Source organism: Pezoporus flaviventris, unplaced genomic scaffold (assembly GCF_033815535.1).
Source record: "Pezoporus flaviventris isolate CSIRO_AGI_PZ_B2104156 unplaced genomic scaffold, CSIRO_AGI_Pfla_v1 ptg000040l, whole genome shotgun sequence".
Lineage (NCBI taxonomy): Eukaryota > Metazoa > Chordata > Aves > Psittaciformes > Psittacidae > Pezoporus > Pezoporus flaviventris.
Window position 1 is genome coordinate 2015213 of NW_026892588.1, and position 21367 is coordinate 2036579.

Here is a 21367-nt window from a genome sequence, read left to right on the forward strand (position 1 = left end):
CATTTTAAATAACATTTTTAGTGTGAATATTACGCAAACAGAGCTTTTCCTTGTGCACTTTTAGAGTTATTTTCAGCAATCTAACCACAAGGAATTAAATGTACTGCTTTAAACTCTAAGTATGGTTCTTATGCTTACTGGCAGCTGGTGTTGATCATTTCAACTGGAAAACTTGCAGGAAAGAAGCACCTGAGTTCAGCTCTGAGTGTTCTCCAAAGTCTCCAGGAGTGTTTTATGATGCTGTTCAGCGTCTTTAATCAAGTAGTTCATTACTGGCTGGCAGAAACTCTTTGTTGCTGTGAACTCACTCAGCACAAAGTTATTTTGTTCATAGTACTGCCATTTCCTTTTTCGGATCTGTCAGGTTACTGTGGATCATTCACCTGCTGCTCTAAGGCTGGCAGTCTTTCCTCTAAGCTTTGCTTTTCCTAAAGGTGACTGTTTTGCCATGTCTCGGGTCTTTTATCTCTCAAGGTTTTTCTTCTTCTCCATGCCTAGTAATTTCTTACCACCTCAATTATTTTTTGGCAAGTCTTCCATACACTAGATTTTTACAACAAAATTCATAGCAAGTTTTTCTTTCTTTTTCTTTTTTCCCCTTTCCAAAGTTCTGGCTCAAGCCTACCACAGCAATGTGGGCATTCCAAGATACACCAAAGTATGTTCTTTCCATCCCTATATTCAACCTAGCAAATAGCTACATAGTTTGCTTGTTCAGTATCAAAGGTATTACATGCTGCTTCTTAGAAGGGATTATTTGTTCCAGTTAAATGCAACATTATACATCTTGACAACTTCCAGTGGGCTATGGGCATGTGCGGGGCAGTGTCATCTGTGCCTGCAAAGAATGCTAAAATCTATCCTCAAATATCTCTAAAAATGACGTGCTGTTTGAGTACCACCTTAAGACCTGCAAAAAAAAAAACATAATTGCTCATTTCTGTTTCTATCTCTATCACTGATGCTTTGCTGAGTATTACTGAACAAATCACATGAGGTCTCTTCATTAGTTTTTCAATATATGACACCAGAATACAGCTATATCATAATATTTCAATATTCTTTCATTGCTTCCATCTTCCTCTTAGACCCCTTGTTGCCTCCTAGCTCTCCAACTCTACCAGCATTCCCTACCTTAGTACCCAACTATAGCTTGAATTCCTCAGATAACCACATGCCTATAGGCCTTCTCAGAATTGATCTGCAAAGTTAGAACTTCTTTAGAGCTATGTACCATGCAGTTGCCAACAAAAGCAATTTCAGAATCAAAATGTTAATGAAGATGTAATATCAGCAATAAGAGAAAGGCATTTAAAATGGCTTCAGGAAGCAAGTGTAGAAGACAGTGGAGAGAGATGGGCATGCATTTGATGACTGCCTGCAACCTGCTTTGAAGCAGGAATAAACTGTTTAAAACCACTGATGGGAGTAGATTGACGGACCAGGCACCAAGAACAACCACCCACCTGTAAGTATTTTCTGTTGATTCTTTTTTAATCATGAATTTGCTATGTTAATTTTGTGTAATTTGCCTCCCCAACTCCCAGTGACATCCTTAACTGCAAATGAACGTAGCAGAAGTGGTTGGATAGGCATGGGAAGCCTAATTCCATCTTCATCCCCAAGGACAACAGTCATTACTACAAGCCTTCATTTTCTCATGACTTTCTTTGTATTTCTCCTGAGCAACACAAAGCTTTTAAGAAACGCAGCTCAAATGATCTGCCAAAAATAGGCATCAGATAGTCCCTTTCATTACAAGTCCCTTTCAAACACACTCGGTATTTAGCAGACCTTAGTATTACCCATTTGAATGTAATTGATTTCTCCGTGGTTTTGATCAGATTTTTCTCCCTCTGAATGCTGGTTTTTCTGACACTTGTGAAATTCCTAGCATCATGCATCTTAAACACCCCTCCCTGTGTTTCTCCTGCCTCTGTCTGTTCCTCTTCTTAAAGCTAATTCTTCTATCACTTTTATCACATTAATTGGTAAGCTTATATCCAAGAATTTCATTAACTTTCTGCTTTCTCCTAATGCTAAATCTCTGATCATATCTAGGTCTTACAATCCCTATCAAGCCCTTTATTAGCTTTTGCTTTTATCACTTCTATAATCAAGAAATACAGTGTGTTGGACTTTTGCCTTTTAGAACAGTTGACCATTCTAAAAATATTAGGTCTATGGCTTTTTACATTCGCTTCATTTAATACTTTTTCAGCCATTACAGCATTAGTAACAAGGAAAGCACTCTGCTTCTGAACTTCATGCAGCAAGAGCCCAGAGGAATACATGCATTCCCACATTCCAAATATTTCTGCTAACACACTGCTTTGTATTTTCCACCATGTGGCCAGGCAGACCGGCTTCACAAAAAGGAAGCCACATGCAGAGCAGAAGTTGTAGCAATACCTGGGGAAATGGCTTAAAAGAACAATGAGCAATTATGTGTTCAAATTCTGTTGGATTGAAGCAAAAGTCAGACCATAAAATGTTTCTCCTTTACAAAACTTGCCTCTGCCCTCCCCTTGACAAACAGAGCCTTAATACACAGCAACATAAGCAATACAGAATTCTTCTGTTCTAAAAAGTTATTTCCATATGGCTTCACTGCCCTTTGAATTAAGAGATATACAGAGAAAAGCACCAAATATCCAGTGTGGGCAAATGCTTCTTATATGCTTATATGCTTATATGCTGCCTATATGCTGACAGAGACAGAGGAGTGACTTGACAGAGACAGAGGAGAGATGAATCTCTGTGAGGTAATGATGATTGGCAAAGCTAACAGGAAATCTGTACCTGAGCAGGACAGACTCCTGAGCTCTTGTCTGTCCAGCAGGAAACCATCCAACAGGTCATCGGTGCCTTTCACATCCAGACCAGGAAAAAGCAGTGCTACTCTGCAAGCAAGATAACCAAGCTCTACCGAAACCCAGAACTGCAGCACTGGACATAGAATCACCTCTGTCAGGTTGGAAAAGACCTTCAAGATCAAGTCCAACCATTCAGCACATACTGCCAAGTCCAGCACTAACCCGTGTCACTCAGGGCCTTGTCTATATGATTTTTTAACACTTCCAGAGAAGGTGACACCACCACTGCCCTGGGCAACCTCTAATACGTAAGTTTACATGTTCTCGGTCTCCCCTCTGTCATTCCCTCTTGTCCTGTCACTACAGGCCCTTGTCAAAAGTCCCTCTTCAATACTCATGCAGACGGTGTTATGCTTGTCCTCCTCCCTGCGTTTTAGTGGAGGGTATTTTGTATTTTACTTTCACTTTGAATAAAAAATAAAACATCAGGAATGATGCACAAATAGAGGGTTTGAAACACAGCAATACCATAGACTGAATATGGTATCGAAAGCCCACCTTTAAAACACAAAGACACAAAAAGAAAAAACAATGAAGAAAAGTCTCAAAAACTGTATGTAAGGGGGAATGAAATTTGGTCTCTGTAGCTGGCACCAAGCAGCCGTCGGGGTTCTGACCAATCTGGAAGACAATTAGATTCCAGCAGACAAACCAGTAAGTAATGATGATGACTGCTGATGCTGCAGAGACTGGGGCTGGCCTGCATTAGGTTAAGTAAGCTGGATGCAAGCCAGTAGCATCAAACAAATGGCATGGCACGTTCTGGAGGAATCTGAGGAGAGATTGCTAATATCTTAAAGGCGACCTTTCACACATGCTACCCCAGCATATCAGGCAATCCTGTTGGCTGTAGTGGAGGAAATCAGCAGAGGCCAGTCTCCTCAAGTTATTAACTCCTCAGACAAATAGGATTATTTTTAAACTTATAATAATTGACTGCACTTCATTTGAGCAAAGCTCCCTAAGTGCTATATTGCTTTATTTCACCCCTTCCCCGTTTTAAAGAAAACTAACTTTCCACTAATCATAATCATTTAGGCAGGCAGTGAGCTAAAAATAACCTGCATTTTTAGCCATATTGTCTATTAAAAAAAAAAAGTGAAATGTTTCCTAAAAGGGCAGGTGCATTAATGACGGCTGCCGCGGGATAAAGGAAAATTACTACAAGCGCTCTGTTTTCCTGAAGGATCTTTCCATAGATTATTTATAATTGAATGAAATTGATTATGGCATTTGTAAGAGAAACTGTATCCAAAGTGTTTCATTTCTGTAAAAGCTGCATGAACAGGAAAAGATCTCTACATTTCTATGAAGGTAAAAGAGAAGGTATCTTTTTTTCCCGTAAGTAAAACAAATGGTAAATATACTGGGTACAAATCTCATCATTTGTAGCCCCAAAGTGTACCTGAGAATAGGATCCCAGGTTCTAAGAAGCCATCTCACAGCCGGAAATCCTGAAGCTGGGATTGAACTCCTTTCCGTTGCTTCAGTGAAGGAAATACAGCTTAATTGGGCTCAATTTCCTAAATAATGGCTATCCTCTGTAACTAATCAGTAAAGTTTTAAATCAGTATCAGACTAATGCTTGCTCAAATAGTGCAATATACTCCGTCTTCGAAATACAATCTTGCCCTGCCGACAACTGGAAAAGCTAAAGGACTGAGGATAACACACACTGGCATATAGATTTTCTTTTCAAACAGAAAACATCCTTTGCTATCCCATAGAACAGCCCCTAAAACAGCACACGACCTTGTTTTGTGCACAGAGATATCACTACCGAGAGAAAACAAAGATAACTTTGGGGAAAAAGAATTCATGTCATTTCAAACAACAGCACCTTCTGAACTCATTCTGAATGGAAGAAGGTGTTTAGAGATACTGCTGGGGAATGGACAAAGACACTTCAGACAGATGCTGCTTCCAAATCAGCCAAAGCAATGCACTCATGGAGTGTATCTGTAGTTATCTGATATTCCCCTGGATTGTGAATTGTACCGTCAGCAAGCTAAGCAAGTGCATATTAATTAGGAGGCCAACAGAATGCAGAATTATGTTGTAGCACCTTGTAACATACTGCATACATTGTAGGAGACATCTATAACACTGGGTTTGCTGAGATTAGTCAGAAAGTTTAATTATATCCCTAATTATTTCTGTGTAATCAGTGATGAAGCTGTGTGTTGTCAGATAAAACTAATATGGACGTACTTTGATATTCATTTCCCTTCTAGACCTACAAGAAAAATAACATTTGATTGAAAATAAAAGCAGATGCAAGAACATAGTTCCTGATGTGTTCTAGGTTTAACACTTCTTTATGGGATACATTATGAGACTGTCAAATAGGCATTAGCACAATGAAGACCTCCTGTTCTGTAATGCATGTAGGTTCCAATGCCTACTGTCCACTACCCAAGAACCTGGAGAAAGCTTCTCTTAATTTTTCATGTTTATCCTTGGATGTCCGATAAACTAGCAAACATAAGTGTCATTGATGAAAGGAGTTTATTAGATCACCAGAAGCGGTTGGGTTTTTTTAATAATCTACATATTATAATGACTGTATGTCTCTGGCTCTGTCAGGTGTTCTAAATTGACCAGAATAGAACTGTGATATTAGGTAACTTGAAAGGTTACAAACATCCAGGCATTTTTCTCCTAGTAAAATACTGCCTTACTTCATATTACCTTCTACCACAGCTTCTCTCTGTACACTCTTTGAAGTACATCCTATGGTGGCCAAAGCGATACAGGAATGAAATGTTCAGATTTGTGTGTTTCCTTCTCATTTGTCCTCTGCAAGAATTCCTCTACTTTCAGGACAGGCAGATCTATCTACATCTTTTAGATTAGTCTTTGCCCTGCTTAAGGCCACACTGCTACAATTTTTCCATTGACACTCATGTTGAACTTCAAGAAAACGTAGGCTGCTGCATCCATTAGTCATTTCAATAATTTCTGATCCAATCTTCAACAGATAAGAGAACACCTGCCAATCATCTACTGCTATTATTTATGAGACAGTTCTACCATCCTAATTCTTTCCTTCTCAAGCTACCACTTACAAAAATGGATCCACTTTGTGTATTTTCATCCTTTATTCATGTGAATGCTGTCAAATATGTCTGATTTTTTTCCATGCTTCTTCTTTAACTTTTGTATGACAGATGTACTCAGTACAGCACCGACTTTCTGATGTCTCAGTCAAAACTATAGTAAAGGGACTATAAAACTACGGACTTTAATTTCTTTGCCTTTATTTAGAAAGCAAATTTTCTATCCCCTTACACCAGTTCCTCTGGAATATTCACAACTACAAACACACACCAGGGAAACACTACTTCTTGAGTTAAGGGATCAGATGTTTTAAAGTAAGAAAATACATTGTTGACATCCAGCATAATACACCCCAACTTTCTGTTTAGAGAATTCTGCACATAAGCCAGAGCTATCTGCTTTACAGGGTTGCTTCTCAAGCAACAAACTTCCTCCCCAAGTCTTTAATTTCAAAGCAGACTCTACTGAACCCAACTACTGGACGCTATTCCAATAAGGTTGGAAAAGACCTTTATGATCATCAAGTTCAGGTGCTCCCCAGCACTGCCAAGTCCACCACTAACTCATGTCACTGAGGGCCTCATTTACATTGGTTTTGAATGGAGAAGACCTTTTTCCTAATATTCAGTCTAAATCTCCCCTGGCCCAGCTCAGGCAATTTCCTTTTGTCCTATCCATTGCTCCTCGGGAGGAGAGCCCAGCCACCTCCTGCCTCCATCCTCCTGTCAGGCAGTTGTAGAGAGTGACAAGGTCCCACCTAAGCCTTCTCTTCTCCAGACTGAACTCCCTAGGTCCCTCAGCCATTCCCCATCACACTTGTGCTTCAGGCCCTTCACCAAGCTCCATTGCCCTCAATGTCTCTCTTGTAGTGAAGGGCCCAGGACTGAGCACAGGATTTGAGGTGAGGCCTCAGCAGTGCCCAGCACAGGGTTTTCATGGACTATTAAACAAAGATCTAGTTGAAGGCTAAAACCTGATGCAAGGACAACACCAATTTGTTTAAATGTTTATCCCTCAAATAATGAAAGTGATAAATGGGAGTAGTGAATAATCAGAGAGCACTTACTGTAGCGGAGAGCTGTGGTCCATTCAACTGTGCATGCAGGATGGCTTCATTGATGGAGCTCCAGATTCCCATCAGTGCAATTTCCACATCATGTGAGGCAGCCATTTCATTAGTCAGATATTCCAGCGTGGAGATATACTCCCTCCATTGTGCATCCAGTTCTGACACACTGGCCAAGCAGCCCCTCATTACATTTAGACAATATCCAACACAGGGCCTGATGAGCGTCAGGCCCTGGCAATGTGGGCAATACTGCATCTTCACTAGAGCTTTGCTACATTCCTTCGTGAGAGCTGCATGTTCAGTAGTATTTATCACTTCAATGCCCAGATTGAGAGCCTGGCTGAGCATCCTACTTGCCCAAAGAGATTTTGACAGCTCTGTAACCATGTTTTTAGAATAGTGTCCAAAAGGATTTATGTCTTGCCTTGTAAGCCGTAGACACTCTGTATAGTCCTCTGATAAATCTGTAATTCCTGGGTTTATTAGCCGACTATACACCAGGGGAAAGAGACTGTCAAAGAACCGTAACACTGCACTTTCCACTGTAGTCTCCGCACCCAGAATGTAGAGAGAGATGTCTGTAAAAAGTTCTTTAACAGGCTCTGCTGCTTCTTTTGCCATAGGTCTGTAAGCTGTCTCAAACAGGGAACTTGTGCGGTTTTCAGCAAAGCGAAGCAAAGACTCAAAGGCCTCTAAAAAGGGGCAGGGGAAAAAAAGAACTAAAGGTTAATAGCAAGTACCTGACATCTTGGTCACAGGACTAATATTGTCCTGAACAGGAACATCAATATTTACATGAAATCTGCAATATAAATACACTCGTAGTTAATGCAGCTTTCATCAGTAATATGATTAAAGACAACTAAATATTACATAAGCATAACAAAGTCAACAGGTAATACACACATTTTCTTTTAAGATGACTGTATTCTCACCGGCTAGACCCTAGCCCAAACTCTACAGGTCAATAAAGGACCCACAGAGACCCCAGAGAGCACAGGCAGGGTCTATGCAAGACGTTTTTTGTAACTGATGCTGCATTTGGGCAGTTGAACCAGTTCAACCAGATCCATTTCCACAGCATTCCTCTAGCTCAGCGGAAGCTTGCCGTATAACTGAATACAAATTGGAGCTGAAGCTTTCATTTCCAAATGCTCTAACTGGGGGGCTAAGAGGCAGTTCTTGCAAAGCACAGCTCAAGGATGCAGGAAAGAAGCTGTGTGAATAAAGCCTCTCCCTGTTAACATTGGCTAGGTCTGCCAGTGGTTACACAGGACCTGACATCACATTCACTGTGAACCAAACCCAAAATGCAATAAAGTCAGAAAAACAGCACCTCCTTCAACTACAGCTTTTTTTTGAGTTTCCCTTACCCCACAAAGAAGAAAAATGAGTGCCATGGTTAACACATTTTGAAACGCAGAAGGCAAGTATTATCCATCCAAAACACTGAGTGGGGTGCTTGAATTCATAGTCAGGGGCAAGGAAGGGATCAGTTCCCAAGATGATTTTTAATGACACAGAAGACAGTAATCCACACCATTCCCCCTGTTTTCTTTGGAAGCTCCTCAACAAAAAGCTTCTGACACAGATCATTCATGCACTCCTCTGGATAGCAAGCAGTTCCAGTCCAGGCAGAAGCTCAATCACTTCATACCTCCTGAGGACTGGCCAGATAATGGGGTTTTGGTCTAATCCTACTCTACATTCATCTGAACATCATGATGCCATTCACTGCAGCGCAGCGCAAACTGAAGTCGCCCAAAGACCACCTCAGCAAAAGAGCAGATACAATACTGGAAGTCAAGATTAGCATACACTGCAAAATTGTGTCAGAAAGCTGCTCAGTGCACTCCTCTATTACATCTCCCTGGGCAGCTAACTTGCTTGTTATGATAAGCATTACAATCCCTTTACCACAAAGCATGATTTAACTAGACAGATAATACAGCATATCTCATTGTGCATTAATCATCAGTATTTTACACACACACTGTATCCTTCTGCCAGAGAATAAGTTAAACATTCCTGCTGGTATTACAGCAACTAATACTCTGGAAGTGCTTATAAAAAATCTTAGGAAATTAAGAATTCAGATACACTTCAGTTGAGAAGGAAGGAAGTTATTTGCAGGCAGAGCAACACCTTGCAAGATTCAGACTGAAACAGACTTTTATAGCTGGATATGGGATGGAAATACTGACACAACCTGTCCTGTAGTGCAGTTAGCTGTGTGCTGCTGCACACCATGAAGAGTTTTTTGTTTGCCATGTCATCCCTGTGTTTATTTGTAGAGGAAACCTAAACACCAGTTTTATCACACTAGAAAGGTAATGGGAATATTCAAAACATGAAAAGAGTGTTTCAAGTTTCCTCCTTCAACAACACATGCTCTCTTACAGATACTTAGCTTATTAGATTATGGAAGCAGGGACTGTCTCGCACAATGCCAGCTACAGGGTTCAGATGGAGAGCATTAAGAGAGTAAACAACTTCGAACTTGATTATGAATCAGTCGAAATCCACTATCTTTTCCTTCCATAGGTCCAACACAGCAATGTTAGGTCACTGTCCCACAGGGCTGACAAGGTAAGACCCCCTTGCCAGCACCATGGCTCTCCGCTACATTGATAACTCCTTGCACTCAGCAAGAACTGGATGCACACTGAACTTGAAAAAACCCCACAGACTTCCAAGGAAGGAAAAAAGAAACCCTTTCTATTATAAACATTACTGAAAGCGTTTAACAATGCTCAATAAACCAAAAGTAGAAGCAAACATTAAAACTATCTATACAGAAATAACATCTGTGTACATTTTAGATTTGAATGTAATCATGAAAGAAGAATGAGAAATTTAAGTAGCTCCATTATTTGTTTGGTCTCTTAGGACCACACTAATATATGGCTCCTTTCCCTTCAACATCTTGCATTTATTACTGTTACAGGACAAATGAAAGCTACAGTTTGTTGAACAATAGCTTCCTTTTAATGTTTTCAAGTATATTAAATCTTCTGCATCTTTATGGCTTGCCAAAATAAAGGACAATATATTAATATTTTGCAGCAGTAGAATTTAAATACATACTATTTGCAATTTGATGCCTAGACGACAATGTACACAGCAGGAAACTCACACCCACCTACGCATCTACATGAAAAACAAATGTTAAAATTCAGAGTTCTACGTTTTGGATATGCAACGATCTCTAAATGTATTTGATATGAACAAAGAGAGCTCAAAAAGCAGCATTAAACAAGATCAACAGGTAGATTTTTTTAGATCTCCAGATTACTTGAAAAGCACAATGTAAGTGCAAAACAAATTGTGTCAATTCTGCAAAGACAGAACCGGAAATCGATTTTCATTCATTAAAATGCATTTGAAAATAACTTGTAACTTTCAGTTGAATTTCAATTTTGTGATATTTCACCAATAGCAAAGAATATCAAGTATTAGAAGTTTATTTATCCTGAATTATACTGCTGAATGTAGGCCCTTTATCAATACTTTATACTTTTTCCCATATTCTCCTGGTTTTAGAATGGGAGTCTTCCTACACATAAACACAGTCACTCTTGAGAGAGCTGATGAGAAATAGTGCCCTAATACACAGAGCAGCAGCCTTGTGGAAGTATGATGGCATAGAAGCACAGAATCACAGAACATTTGGACTGGAAGGGACCTTAAAGCTCATCCAGTTCCAGCCCCCTGCCATGGGCTGGGACACCTTCCACTAGAGCAGGTTGCTCCAAGCCCCATCCCACCTGGCCTTGAACACTGCCAGGGATGGGGCAGCCACAGCTTCCCTGGGCAATCGGTGCCAGAGTCAGCCTGGAGCTTTCTCTTCTCTATGCTGAACAAGCCCAGCTCTCACCACCTTGTAGCCGACACTACACCAACACTTGCGCAAAGCACTGCAAGCCTGCTCCAAAACATCCTAGGTCAGAAAAAAAAACTGAAAGCTCTCAGAAACTGGGCGAAGTGGATGCTTCTCCTGTTACCTACTCATTTGTAAATGCTTTTAACAAGGCAGAGTGCAAAACAGATTCAAAAGTGAGAAAGCAAAGTAAGTTTTGCAAAGGGGGAAAAGGGAAGCTTGAATTTGCTCACCTTGACAGCAAGGAGGGAGTATGATGCCTTTAGAGCTAATCAGTCCTTCAGAATATAGATCACAGAGGAAAAAAAAAACAAAAAAAACTTTCTACTACTGTGTGGAGGGGCAAGGTGCGTACTTAACCTGACCATGAGCTTGTCTACACTGATAGCATCAGACAGATCCTGTCATGTACCTATTGCTAGAAACTTGTTACTTGAAAAGTAACAAGTCTATGCCTCCTCCTATGCCCATACCTAATGGCTGTGGACAACACTGATTAATCAGAACTCGCTGAGTAGGACTATTTACAAGCTACTGTTAATCATGCTTTAACCTTTTGCTTAGTTCCAAGTGTTTAGGACTATTTTTAACAGAAGAAAACTTAAGAAAAGTTGCAATGGCTTTAAGGAATTCTAGCAGTGAGAACATCTCATGCAATTTGAGTTTCAGAGCAGCAGACCAACTACTATAATCAGGTAATGCAGGCAAGGCTATGACACATAGGAAAAACCAACTTCCAAATGGTCTGTTGGAACAGTGACTTCCAATAACAGCAATAGGATTAAGTACCATCTAAAAACTTCTATCTTGACATGAAATCTGCCTTATTCATTGTTTTCTTCCACACAAATCTATTCTTTCAGCCTTGGCACAGCTGGGCTATCATATAGGAAGCAACCACCCCCTCAGCCTGCTGCCCCAGCCAGCAAATCCACACCCTTTGCTGAAGCAAACAGTCTACAATACACCATCTTCTTTCTCTTCTACTTTCTTGTAAACTTACACAGCTTCTTAAACTATACAATCTTGGACAGAGAAAACGAGAGAAAGTATGCAGCCCTAATTTTGGTGAAACTGATGAATATTGAAACCATTAACTTTGGGCTAGTTCGGTATTTGATTCTGGAAGCATCAATAATAGAAATAACATCATCAAGTTTAAAATAGGCTCACTGCTTCATAGACTGGTGATGAAGAGGGTGGAAAAAAGTCAGTAGACACACAGGCTTAATAACAACAGAATGGTCCAATGATAAATAGCAATCTAACTTGCTTTTTTGCTGCTTGCTATTTTTTTTCCAAACTTCTTGTAAATATCATGAATGAGCAGGTAATCAAATTTAGCTGTTTATTATTTCTGCATACTGCCTTTCAGTGCAGTTGTACCTTATTTCATACACTGTAATTAGAGGGTGCAAGCTTTTTAAAGTGAGCAGTCTCAAAACTCAATTAGTCGACCAGCAGAAAGCTGGAGACCAGATGTGGTATTAACCTCTTATGACATCACCGAGTTTCCACTGGAAGATAAATAAAGCAAGTAGTTCCTTGGGGATATTTGTGCAGTAGGAGGCTGATGGACAACTAGCATCACCATGGTAAGATGGTCTAGAAGAGGCATAAGAGCCCTGAGGAATATGGCTGGATTTTTTACACAGCTGTGGATATCAGTATTATTCTCCTTCTGCCAAAACAGTATTCCAAAAGATGATCCACATAATTCATATCTGCCAAGTTCAAACCTGACAGCTATTACTTAATAATATCAATTCACAGTTTTAACAGGAGTTGAGCCAAAGTAACTGAAGAATTAACTATGGCTGTCCAACAACATTAGCTTTGCCTTTAATCTGCCTTTACCACGAGTTTATAAATACAGTTTTCTACCTACGAGAGAAAAAAAAAAAAAAAGCAGTTTTGTATCTGTAGGTAGCTAGGTAGCTAGGTTCTTCACATAACCAGTTCTTAAGAAGTTTAACAGGCATCAGACTAAGAGCAAAAAAATTATTATCTGATTCATTTTATCAATCACTAACATGGACAGCAACGACTGGAAGCTCCGGTAAATAGGACACAATTCCCAAGATGGATTACAACACAAAGCGCTTGCAAAACAGCTTTGAATGACAACTCTGTAACCAGCAATATTTCTTTCGAGATGGACCCACAGAAGCAGTCTGCATTGCTTAAATTGGTCTGATGTAACTATTATAATAAAGTTTTTGCCACATAAACACAGATATTTGTTGTTTTTTTTCCCAGGCTGTGCACGGCTGCAAGGATCTACAGTGAACTCAGAAGTCATTATTTTCTGTTAGAAAATCAAGAAGCTTTCCAGTACAAATAAACACCAGCTTGAACAATATTTTCTTAAAAATCAACCCTGGATCATCACTTTATGGGATGAGGCAAACCCCCAGCATCTTTGCAAATAAGGTTCAATATGGTGGGTACTTTTTGACATATTTGAGTATTGCTGCAAAAAACAGTCAGCCCCAAACAATGTGCTGGACAGTAATTGAAGACTTGCACGGTGTTAGAAAGAATTTATAATGGGCTCTAAAAAGTGGACTGCCCTCAGCATCGTAGAATCCTGGAATGATTTGTGTTGGAAGGAACCTTAAAGCTCACCTAGTTCCAACCAGGTTGTTTCAAGCCTCATCCAGCCTCGCCTTGAACACTGCCAGGGATGGGGTAGCCACAGCTTCTCTGGGCAATCTGTGCCAGTGCCTCAGCACCCAAGTCTGGCTTCTTCAGAACAGATATTTGATATATATATGGCTGCAATTCCTTTGAAAGAGCAGAATCCTCAGTGCAAAGGTCTGGCACACTATTTTTAACCAATTTTTGAAACACAGCAGTTTGGCTATTAAACTGCAACCATACACTTCTCAAAACTCACGTGACTGTTACCAAAATACACAGCGAAAGATGAAGTTCAAGGATTAAAACTTCCAGGTAATCTCTTCCATAGATTGCTGGACAGAATAAAAAGGTATTACTTCTCTTTGTATTTCCCAGATTACTTTCATCACAAGTACTTTTGGAATAAGATAGTGCATATAATATAGTTTCCAGAATTAAAGCAGACTTGTGGAAGAATCTCTTCACAATCACAACTGCAGCATGGGCTGGCTTGAGAGACAGAAGCAGTCATAGATTGAGAGAATCACAGAATTGTTTGGGTTGGTAAGGACCTTAAGATCATCCAGTTCCAACCCCCTGCCATGGGCAGGGACACCTTCCACTAGATCAGGTTGCTCGAACCCCCGGTTCCTCCAACCTGGCCTGTCGTTTATCATATCACTCTGAATGCTCTGGGTCTATACGGAATAAAAAACCCCTCTTAATTGGAATCCATGCTTAGTTAAGGGTGAGAAAACCATGACAACATATGTAGGACATACACATACAAGTGTTCAGGAGCAAGGAAGTCATAGTAACAATGAACTACAGTCATATGAAAACCAGAAAGGCCAAAAATCGATTAAAGGGGGACACAGCTAATGTACTAGTAAAATGTGGCTATGTCGAGGTATTGTTAGTTTATACTGCTTGAGGAGAGGGACTAATCAAAAAATATTAGGAAAAAACATGGCCAAAAATTGCTTCTGCTGTCTTTCTGTATACGAAAAACCATTGAGAACACAAAAGCTGTACCAGCTGCACTCGGCGCCAGGTACTGCTATGAGAAAGGGACAGATGCCATCAGTAGAGAGAGGGCATTTACGTTGGTGGTCTGCACATTTGGCACAATTGCGCTTGGAAAGCTAGTGAGCAAGGCTTGCCAAAACAACTAGAGACATCTCTCTGTTGCTTGACTTACACAGTAACACTGAGGATGAGCCATGAGGCACTAAGCACCAGGACGTTAGCTATGGAAAAGTATAAAATAAAACTGTATCTTTAGAAACCAGATGTGACCAGATTAACAAGTACACTGCTGGTCTCGGGTACATTGCTGCACTGTGCGTTCATATGTCCTGGCAGGGAGACACTTCAAAGTTGCTGGAAACTTTAGGACAGGGAAGAAGAAATTAGGGGATTTTATTCATATATCTCTGGTGTATTAAATACTGACAAGAAAGGAAAGTACAAAATAGTTCTAAAGACTTGCATTAGTTAAGAAGAAAGAACCATGAAAATCTCCAAAGTCAATCAAGAGAAAGCAGGAAGATGTGTAACTCTTTTCATTCTTCTGAGAATCTTTTCATTAACAGAAAAGCAACCGGACAGGAGTCTCCAGAGAGAATTTTCTCGACCTTCTGATTAAGGAGTTCAAGTGGCAGTAGGAAAGCTAATACATTTCATTTCTTTCAGAAGGTCATGAACTATTTCATGATTTCCAGCTGAATTCATTAGGTGGTCCATTAGACCTGTTTCTAAAAATCTAAGAGAAAAATAGCTACAAAAGACAGGATTAGCTTAACAAAGATGAAACAGGGGGGTGTTTTTCATGGGGTTTTTTAGTTCTTGTTTAGGTACCAACGAAGAAATACAAGAAGCTATGTCTGAGTTCCATTAAAGAGCTAAGGTCAAAATTAAGACTGAAAAACATTTCCTTTTTGAAAATCTAGATTAAATCTGTATTTATCAACATCTTTAAAACAAAGAAAAGTGTTTATGTAGAGAAGAGCCGTAATGCAACCCAGTGTGTTCAACAATGAAGACTCTAACCCAGAGCTGCCAGCTGGCTTGAGAACCATGGTCTGTGTGCCCATATGCTGAGCTTCAACCCCTCAGCTGCGAAGAAGGAAAAGGATCATTACTCCTCAGGGCATTTGGACACTGAGTGCCAGTCTTCAGAGGCACAGGGTACTTCTAATGTGTTCAAAAGCATGGGCCACAAAACATTTCAGCTCTCTCTTCTGACTCTGGATTGGATAACACCAACTTCACTGCCCACAACTGTGAACCTAACTTTGCCCACCCTTCTTTCTCAGGCATAGGGAAGCCTTTGCAAACTAAATGAAGGAAAAGGTAAAAGCCTCATAGCTAAGTCTTGGTGCAGAGACAGTCTTTCATACAAGTAGTCTTCTGCCAGCAATTTAATCAGTGGCTTTTGCTGTTTTCAGACACTTGGACAGCTCCTATCCCCCAAAACCACTGACGTGCCAGCATACAGTATCCTCACCCAGATTTCAGCTGAAAATACTCTTGTGGGTATTGTTCCACAGACCAGCTGCAGGCCACTAAATGGTTTATGCATGCAAGAGCCACTGGCATACTAAAAAGCACATAATCATCTAGATTAAAGGTAGAGGTATCAGCCTTTGATAAAAGATGCAGGCTTGAAAAAAAAAAAACCTTTCCTGCACCATCTATTTTTGTCTGACTCCACTTGTAGATTATTTTGCAAACATATTTGATATCATACCAACACAAGGTAATTGAAAGGACATGTTTGCTTGAGGAAACTGACCTTATTCATGGACTTTCTTTACAATCAGAACAGAGTTTCACTAGACTGCTGAAGAAAAATAGCAGAAAAGACTTCATGCCTGATTTCAACAGACACTGGAATCCAAATCACTATAAATTTAGGAAAATATTCTGGGCGTTGCCTTTTAAATGCACACACTTACAAAGCCTCTCTCAGTGGAAAAAATCAAAGGTGGTTCAACACTTAATCCTACAAAAATAGAACTCATTTTTCTTTATAGTGAAGAGCTTCTCAATTTATCTTTAAATTCCTTCAAGAAAAGCGACTGGCATGTGTTCACCATACGGTCCACAATGGCAGAAGTACAGATGCTGGTAGTTTGATAGCTAACCAGATGTTTGTGGGGAAAATGCTTCAGTCAGTCCTAAGGGAGAGCACATAAAGCCTGTTAGCACTAATAAATCAACACACCTATTTTTTCTCCTGAAATTCATTCCTTAGAAAATAGATGAAGGTAAGTTTTTCCAGTCACAGGGCACGGCCCAGACACACCAGTGAAGACCAAAGACTAAAGCAAAGGAACTTCTTATGTGAAGAAAATTGTACAAACCCTGATCAAAATAGTCACCATGACACCGTATTTCAACATTGCCACACATACCCAGATACCTTCCAACATGAGTAGGGCTTCACATAATTACAGAATTTTCTTAGATTAAAGAAGTTGCATAGTTCCAACCCCACACTTGCATAGTCATCCCTTAAGTGTACTATGGTCAGATCACAAAATGTGACAGACGTATTATGCGCACTTGAAGGATCATTCTCCAAAAGCAGAGGGTCTCCCATCTCTTGCAGGACCTGTCTATTCCTCTACGAGAAAGGTGGATGCAATGGATTTTGTCCATTTTTATGGTATGCTTTTTCTCTAGCCTGCCAGAACTCCTGGAAAATGTTTCATAAAACCCTCACAGATCTTTTTCGCTTCTCTTGCTGTCTTCCCACAAGAAGAAGCAGTCCTCTCAATCTTTACAAGTGAAACTCATACCTTCAACTTGAGGCCCTGATTCACAAAAGTATTTAAGCAGAATATTTACTTGCTGAGGACCACTGATATCTTCAGTTATCTCACTGAGTACAGGCCCCAACAGGGATAAAGGGTAGACTTTTGTAGGAATGCATTAATTTTTTTTCTACTTTCTCATGTTGCATTATCAAAGCTGTCACTGTGTATTGCTTCCTCTATTGCTTACAGGTATTTGGTATATTACAATGCAGACTTGGTTTGTTTTGGTTAAACATGGATCACTGGTGATGGAAACTCAACTACTGAAATATTATACTTTGAATTGAGAGCTAAACTATCACAGCTGTCATATTGGAGTTTCAATATGCAATGGCTAAAACCTCCCATATATACGCAGCTTTCATAGGTCAAAGTTTTGCAATCTTTTACTCAACAGCTTAATGAAAACTAAGAGTTGCAAATAAATCAATCTGATGATGAAACCAAATTAGCCATTATACTACAGCAGAATTCCAACATGAATTAGTGAACCGAGATTGATTGCAGTAATATGATGCTCTCTAATTACAATTCAGAGCTTCCCTTTCCAAGTAGCTTTAGAGGGAGTTTAGCAAACAAGTATTCAGAACCAAAGACAGAGTAGTTAAGTACTGCTCTCTGAAGCCCCAGAATTGATTCCTCATTTTAGTGCTAATATTAAATACTAGCTAATTTTTTATTTTAAGAAAGACTCTTTGGCATGAAATTTTCTCTGTATAACCCCATAATGGGATCAATACCTTCAGAAGCACTGAAAAAAACGGAGAGGAATAACCATCCTACCAACCAAGGAAATTACGGGTAGACTGAAAATTAGAGGGTAACAGATAAAGTGTAAGAAATCCTGAGCCCTGAAGGAAACCACATTTGCTGCATTTTAGACCCAGTTGAAAAAAGCATTTTGGCATACACTAAGTTTATCCTAGCTCTCCAATACAGCCCTTCATCCACAAAATCCCCATAGAACTTCTGTGCACACTTGAGTTTTCTGCCAGGAAAGTGGATTTGTGAAATTGGGCCTTAAACGTCTCACAATCACTTGAATTCTGTAAGGCCATTTCAACCCCTCTGACAAACCTCCTGCTGCCTTGTTCCACAAATGTCAAATTGTGAAGAGTTTTCTCTTGTCTTTCAGATCAATCTTGCATAATGACACTCTTCATAAGATGATGGAAAAAAATGTTGACTTGATCAATCTGTTCTGGGAAAGGTTATAAGTTAGCTCCTTATGAATAGACTATTTCAGTCAGAAGGGACCTACAACAATCACTTCGTCCAACTGCCAAGTCAAAGCATGTTCTTAAGGGCACTGTCCAAAAGCCTCTGAAACACTGAGATGCTTAGGGCATCAACCACCTATCTAGGAAGCGTGTTTTAGTGTTTGACCAACTTCCAGGTAAAGAAATGCTTCCTAACACCCAGTCTAAATCTCCTCTGGTGCAGCTCTGAACCAATATCCTGCCCTGAGATAATATTCTCCTATCTTATGGAAATACCATGCCCTAACACTTCTTTATTTTGCTTACACTCTGCATTTCACCATCTGCAAACACATTCTCTGGCCTGCCTGTGCCACTTCACTCAATGCCTAAGCAATCTCTAAGTTTTAGGACATCGTGATCATTATATTCAGGTTTGCCACATTTCACCAGAGATGTTATCTGTAACTAACTGCAAATTTCCTTATAAATTTCTGTTCAATAATTTTCACTTGAAGACCTACTACACATCTCATAGTATTATAGAACAGTCTGGGTGAGAAGGACCTTTGAAGCTCCTCTACTCCAACCCCTTGCAATGAGCAAGGACATCTTCAACTAGAACAGGTTGCCCACAACCACATCTGGCCTGGCCTTGAATGTCTCCAGGGATGGTGCACCCACCACCTCTCTGGGCAACCTGTGCCAGGATTTTACCATCCTCATTGTAAAAAGTTTCTTCCTCACGTCCAGCCTGAATCTCTCCTCTTTCAGTTTAAAACCATCACCCCTTGTCCTATTGCAAGAGGCCCTGCTAAAAAGTCTCTCCCCATCTGTCTTTTAGGCCCTTTTGTTCTTGGTTCTGGGCAGTGTTATGAGTAGAAGCAGGGTCCAGAGCTGAACCCTGCCAACCAACTAAAAGAGCTGTTACAACTTCGATGTCTCTGGGATAGCATTATTCCTACAGACATGTCTCACCTCGAACAAAGTTTAAAGGGGGCTAGATGTGACTGAACCAAGTAAGGAACAGGAAGAGCCCTAAGAAAACTTATTCAAGCCAGAAAAGGAAATTACTTTAAAAATCCTAGTCAGGCTCCACTCCTGTTCTTCCTTTCCCCAACGCTGCCCTGGCCATGACTCTGGCGGGAGGCCAGAGAAAGAAGCCTCCTGCTCAGGGCAGAGGTCCCATACTAAGCAGCTCCCGTTTTGATTTCTTAACCCTCATACACCAGAAACACAGGTTTCATTATGGGGCAGGTTAAGAATAGATGTCCTGTTACAGGCATCTTTTAAATGAGAATGTTTAGAGAAACAGATATGCAAACACTTGGAAAAAACTTCCCCATCCTAATGGAGGAAAGGTCTGTAAGAACCAAGAGCTTTCCAATTCAAGACACTGTCAAAGCATCCCTGAAATGGAAATTCACTGATGCTGAAAAGCCAGCACTGTAATAGAGTGAGGCACAACTAGAACACACCAAACAGTAATTTAGCAAAGATTAAAGGAGCAAGAGACACGGCCATTAAAATAAAAGTGGCATCAAGTGAAGGGGTTTCCAAATTTATAGGATATGACCTTGCGGACTGGTTTTTAATCTTATCTTCAGAGACGAGGTGTAGGAGATTTGCTGCTTGGGGAATTTCAACATGATGATGGAAGCAGAGAGCTCAGCATGGCAAAGGAGAAATTCATAGGAGCCCTTAATCTGATTCTGAACCAAACAGAATATATCAGTATTTACAAGCCCTATGAAGTTTCAAGTTGTTGAATATACTTTAGGTAATAGTGATTCTTACGGCAGGTTCAAGAACATTATGTATTTCTCTACAGTATCTGAGCATTAATTCGCCAATCCTGATTACACTGTTGACATGCAGTGCAATTTCACACTGGCCAAGCCAAACATCCATCTCCATCTTCCTAGAGACAAAAGGCCTGATATTACAATGGGACCTTGAAGTATGCAAAAGTATATACCCACTGGTCTTCCAAATCTGACATTTTATTTTGCAGAAAGCTGCTAAAATATCACAGAAATATCCAGAGAACATTCCAAAATTAACTTTGGATCTTGTGGTCAACTGGGACGGATATCATAGACTTGTAGGACAGAAAGCAGTCGTCATGAAGGGAACTGCCATGTAGGAAAAGTTGCAAGTTGATCCAGCCCCAGGTCTGATAGCACAAAATAGTTAGCATCAGATGCTTCCCACCAAGCTCTATGAAGCCCACCAGCTGACAGCTCAGGGTATAGAATAACATGCCCATGGGAACTGCCCAATCTCCCACAAGTCTTTCCTGTCTTTAATATACCACAAGAATTTCTTGTTGTTTGTTTTTAGGTCTTTGACTCTTTGCTCTTCAAATTCCATTTTAGGCTCTTCAGTTTCCTTCTCACACAGCCCACTCTGGACTGTGTCTCTGTTTCAGGATTCACTGGTATTGGATTTCCAGTTTCTGACAGCTATTCCTTTTGCTCAAATAACCTCCTGAACTTTGTGTTTAAGCATATGGATTCACTTGCCTTTCGGCTCCCTTTCTTAAATGGTGCTATTCCTATTTGCAGTGACAGACTGTGGTGTGCATAAGTAGCTACTATGTCTACACTAAGATTTAAATTTCTATGCTTAATCACAGCCATATATTTAAACAGTGTTCACATTGTTCCATAGTCAAGAGGGGGGACCCCAAGCACCTTGGTCATTGTTTTCCAATCTCTATAATCTAGGTTGAACTTCAGCTGTAAAACTCTACTGTATGAGACAACATGCACATTTCAATTCAAGTCTACATAAACCAGACCCAGTCTTCATCTAACTAAAGCAATTACACTAGA

At 40.1% G+C, this 21367-nt stretch overlaps 1 protein-coding gene across 4 annotated transcripts in view; it reads right to left on the reverse strand.

Moving 5' to 3' along the window:
- LOC133275458 (glypican-5-like) overlaps positions 1–21367 on the reverse strand; it is a 382437-nt gene that overhangs the window by 257752 nt on the left and 103318 nt on the right. For all 4 annotated transcript variants that reach the window (XM_061465424.1, XM_061465425.1, XM_061465423.1 and 1 more), the window contains exon 3: positions 7003–7697. In XM_061465424.1, the coding sequence (XP_061321408.1) occupies positions 7003–7697 (695 nt within the window). The remainder of the gene's footprint in view (positions 1–7002; positions 7698–21367) is intronic.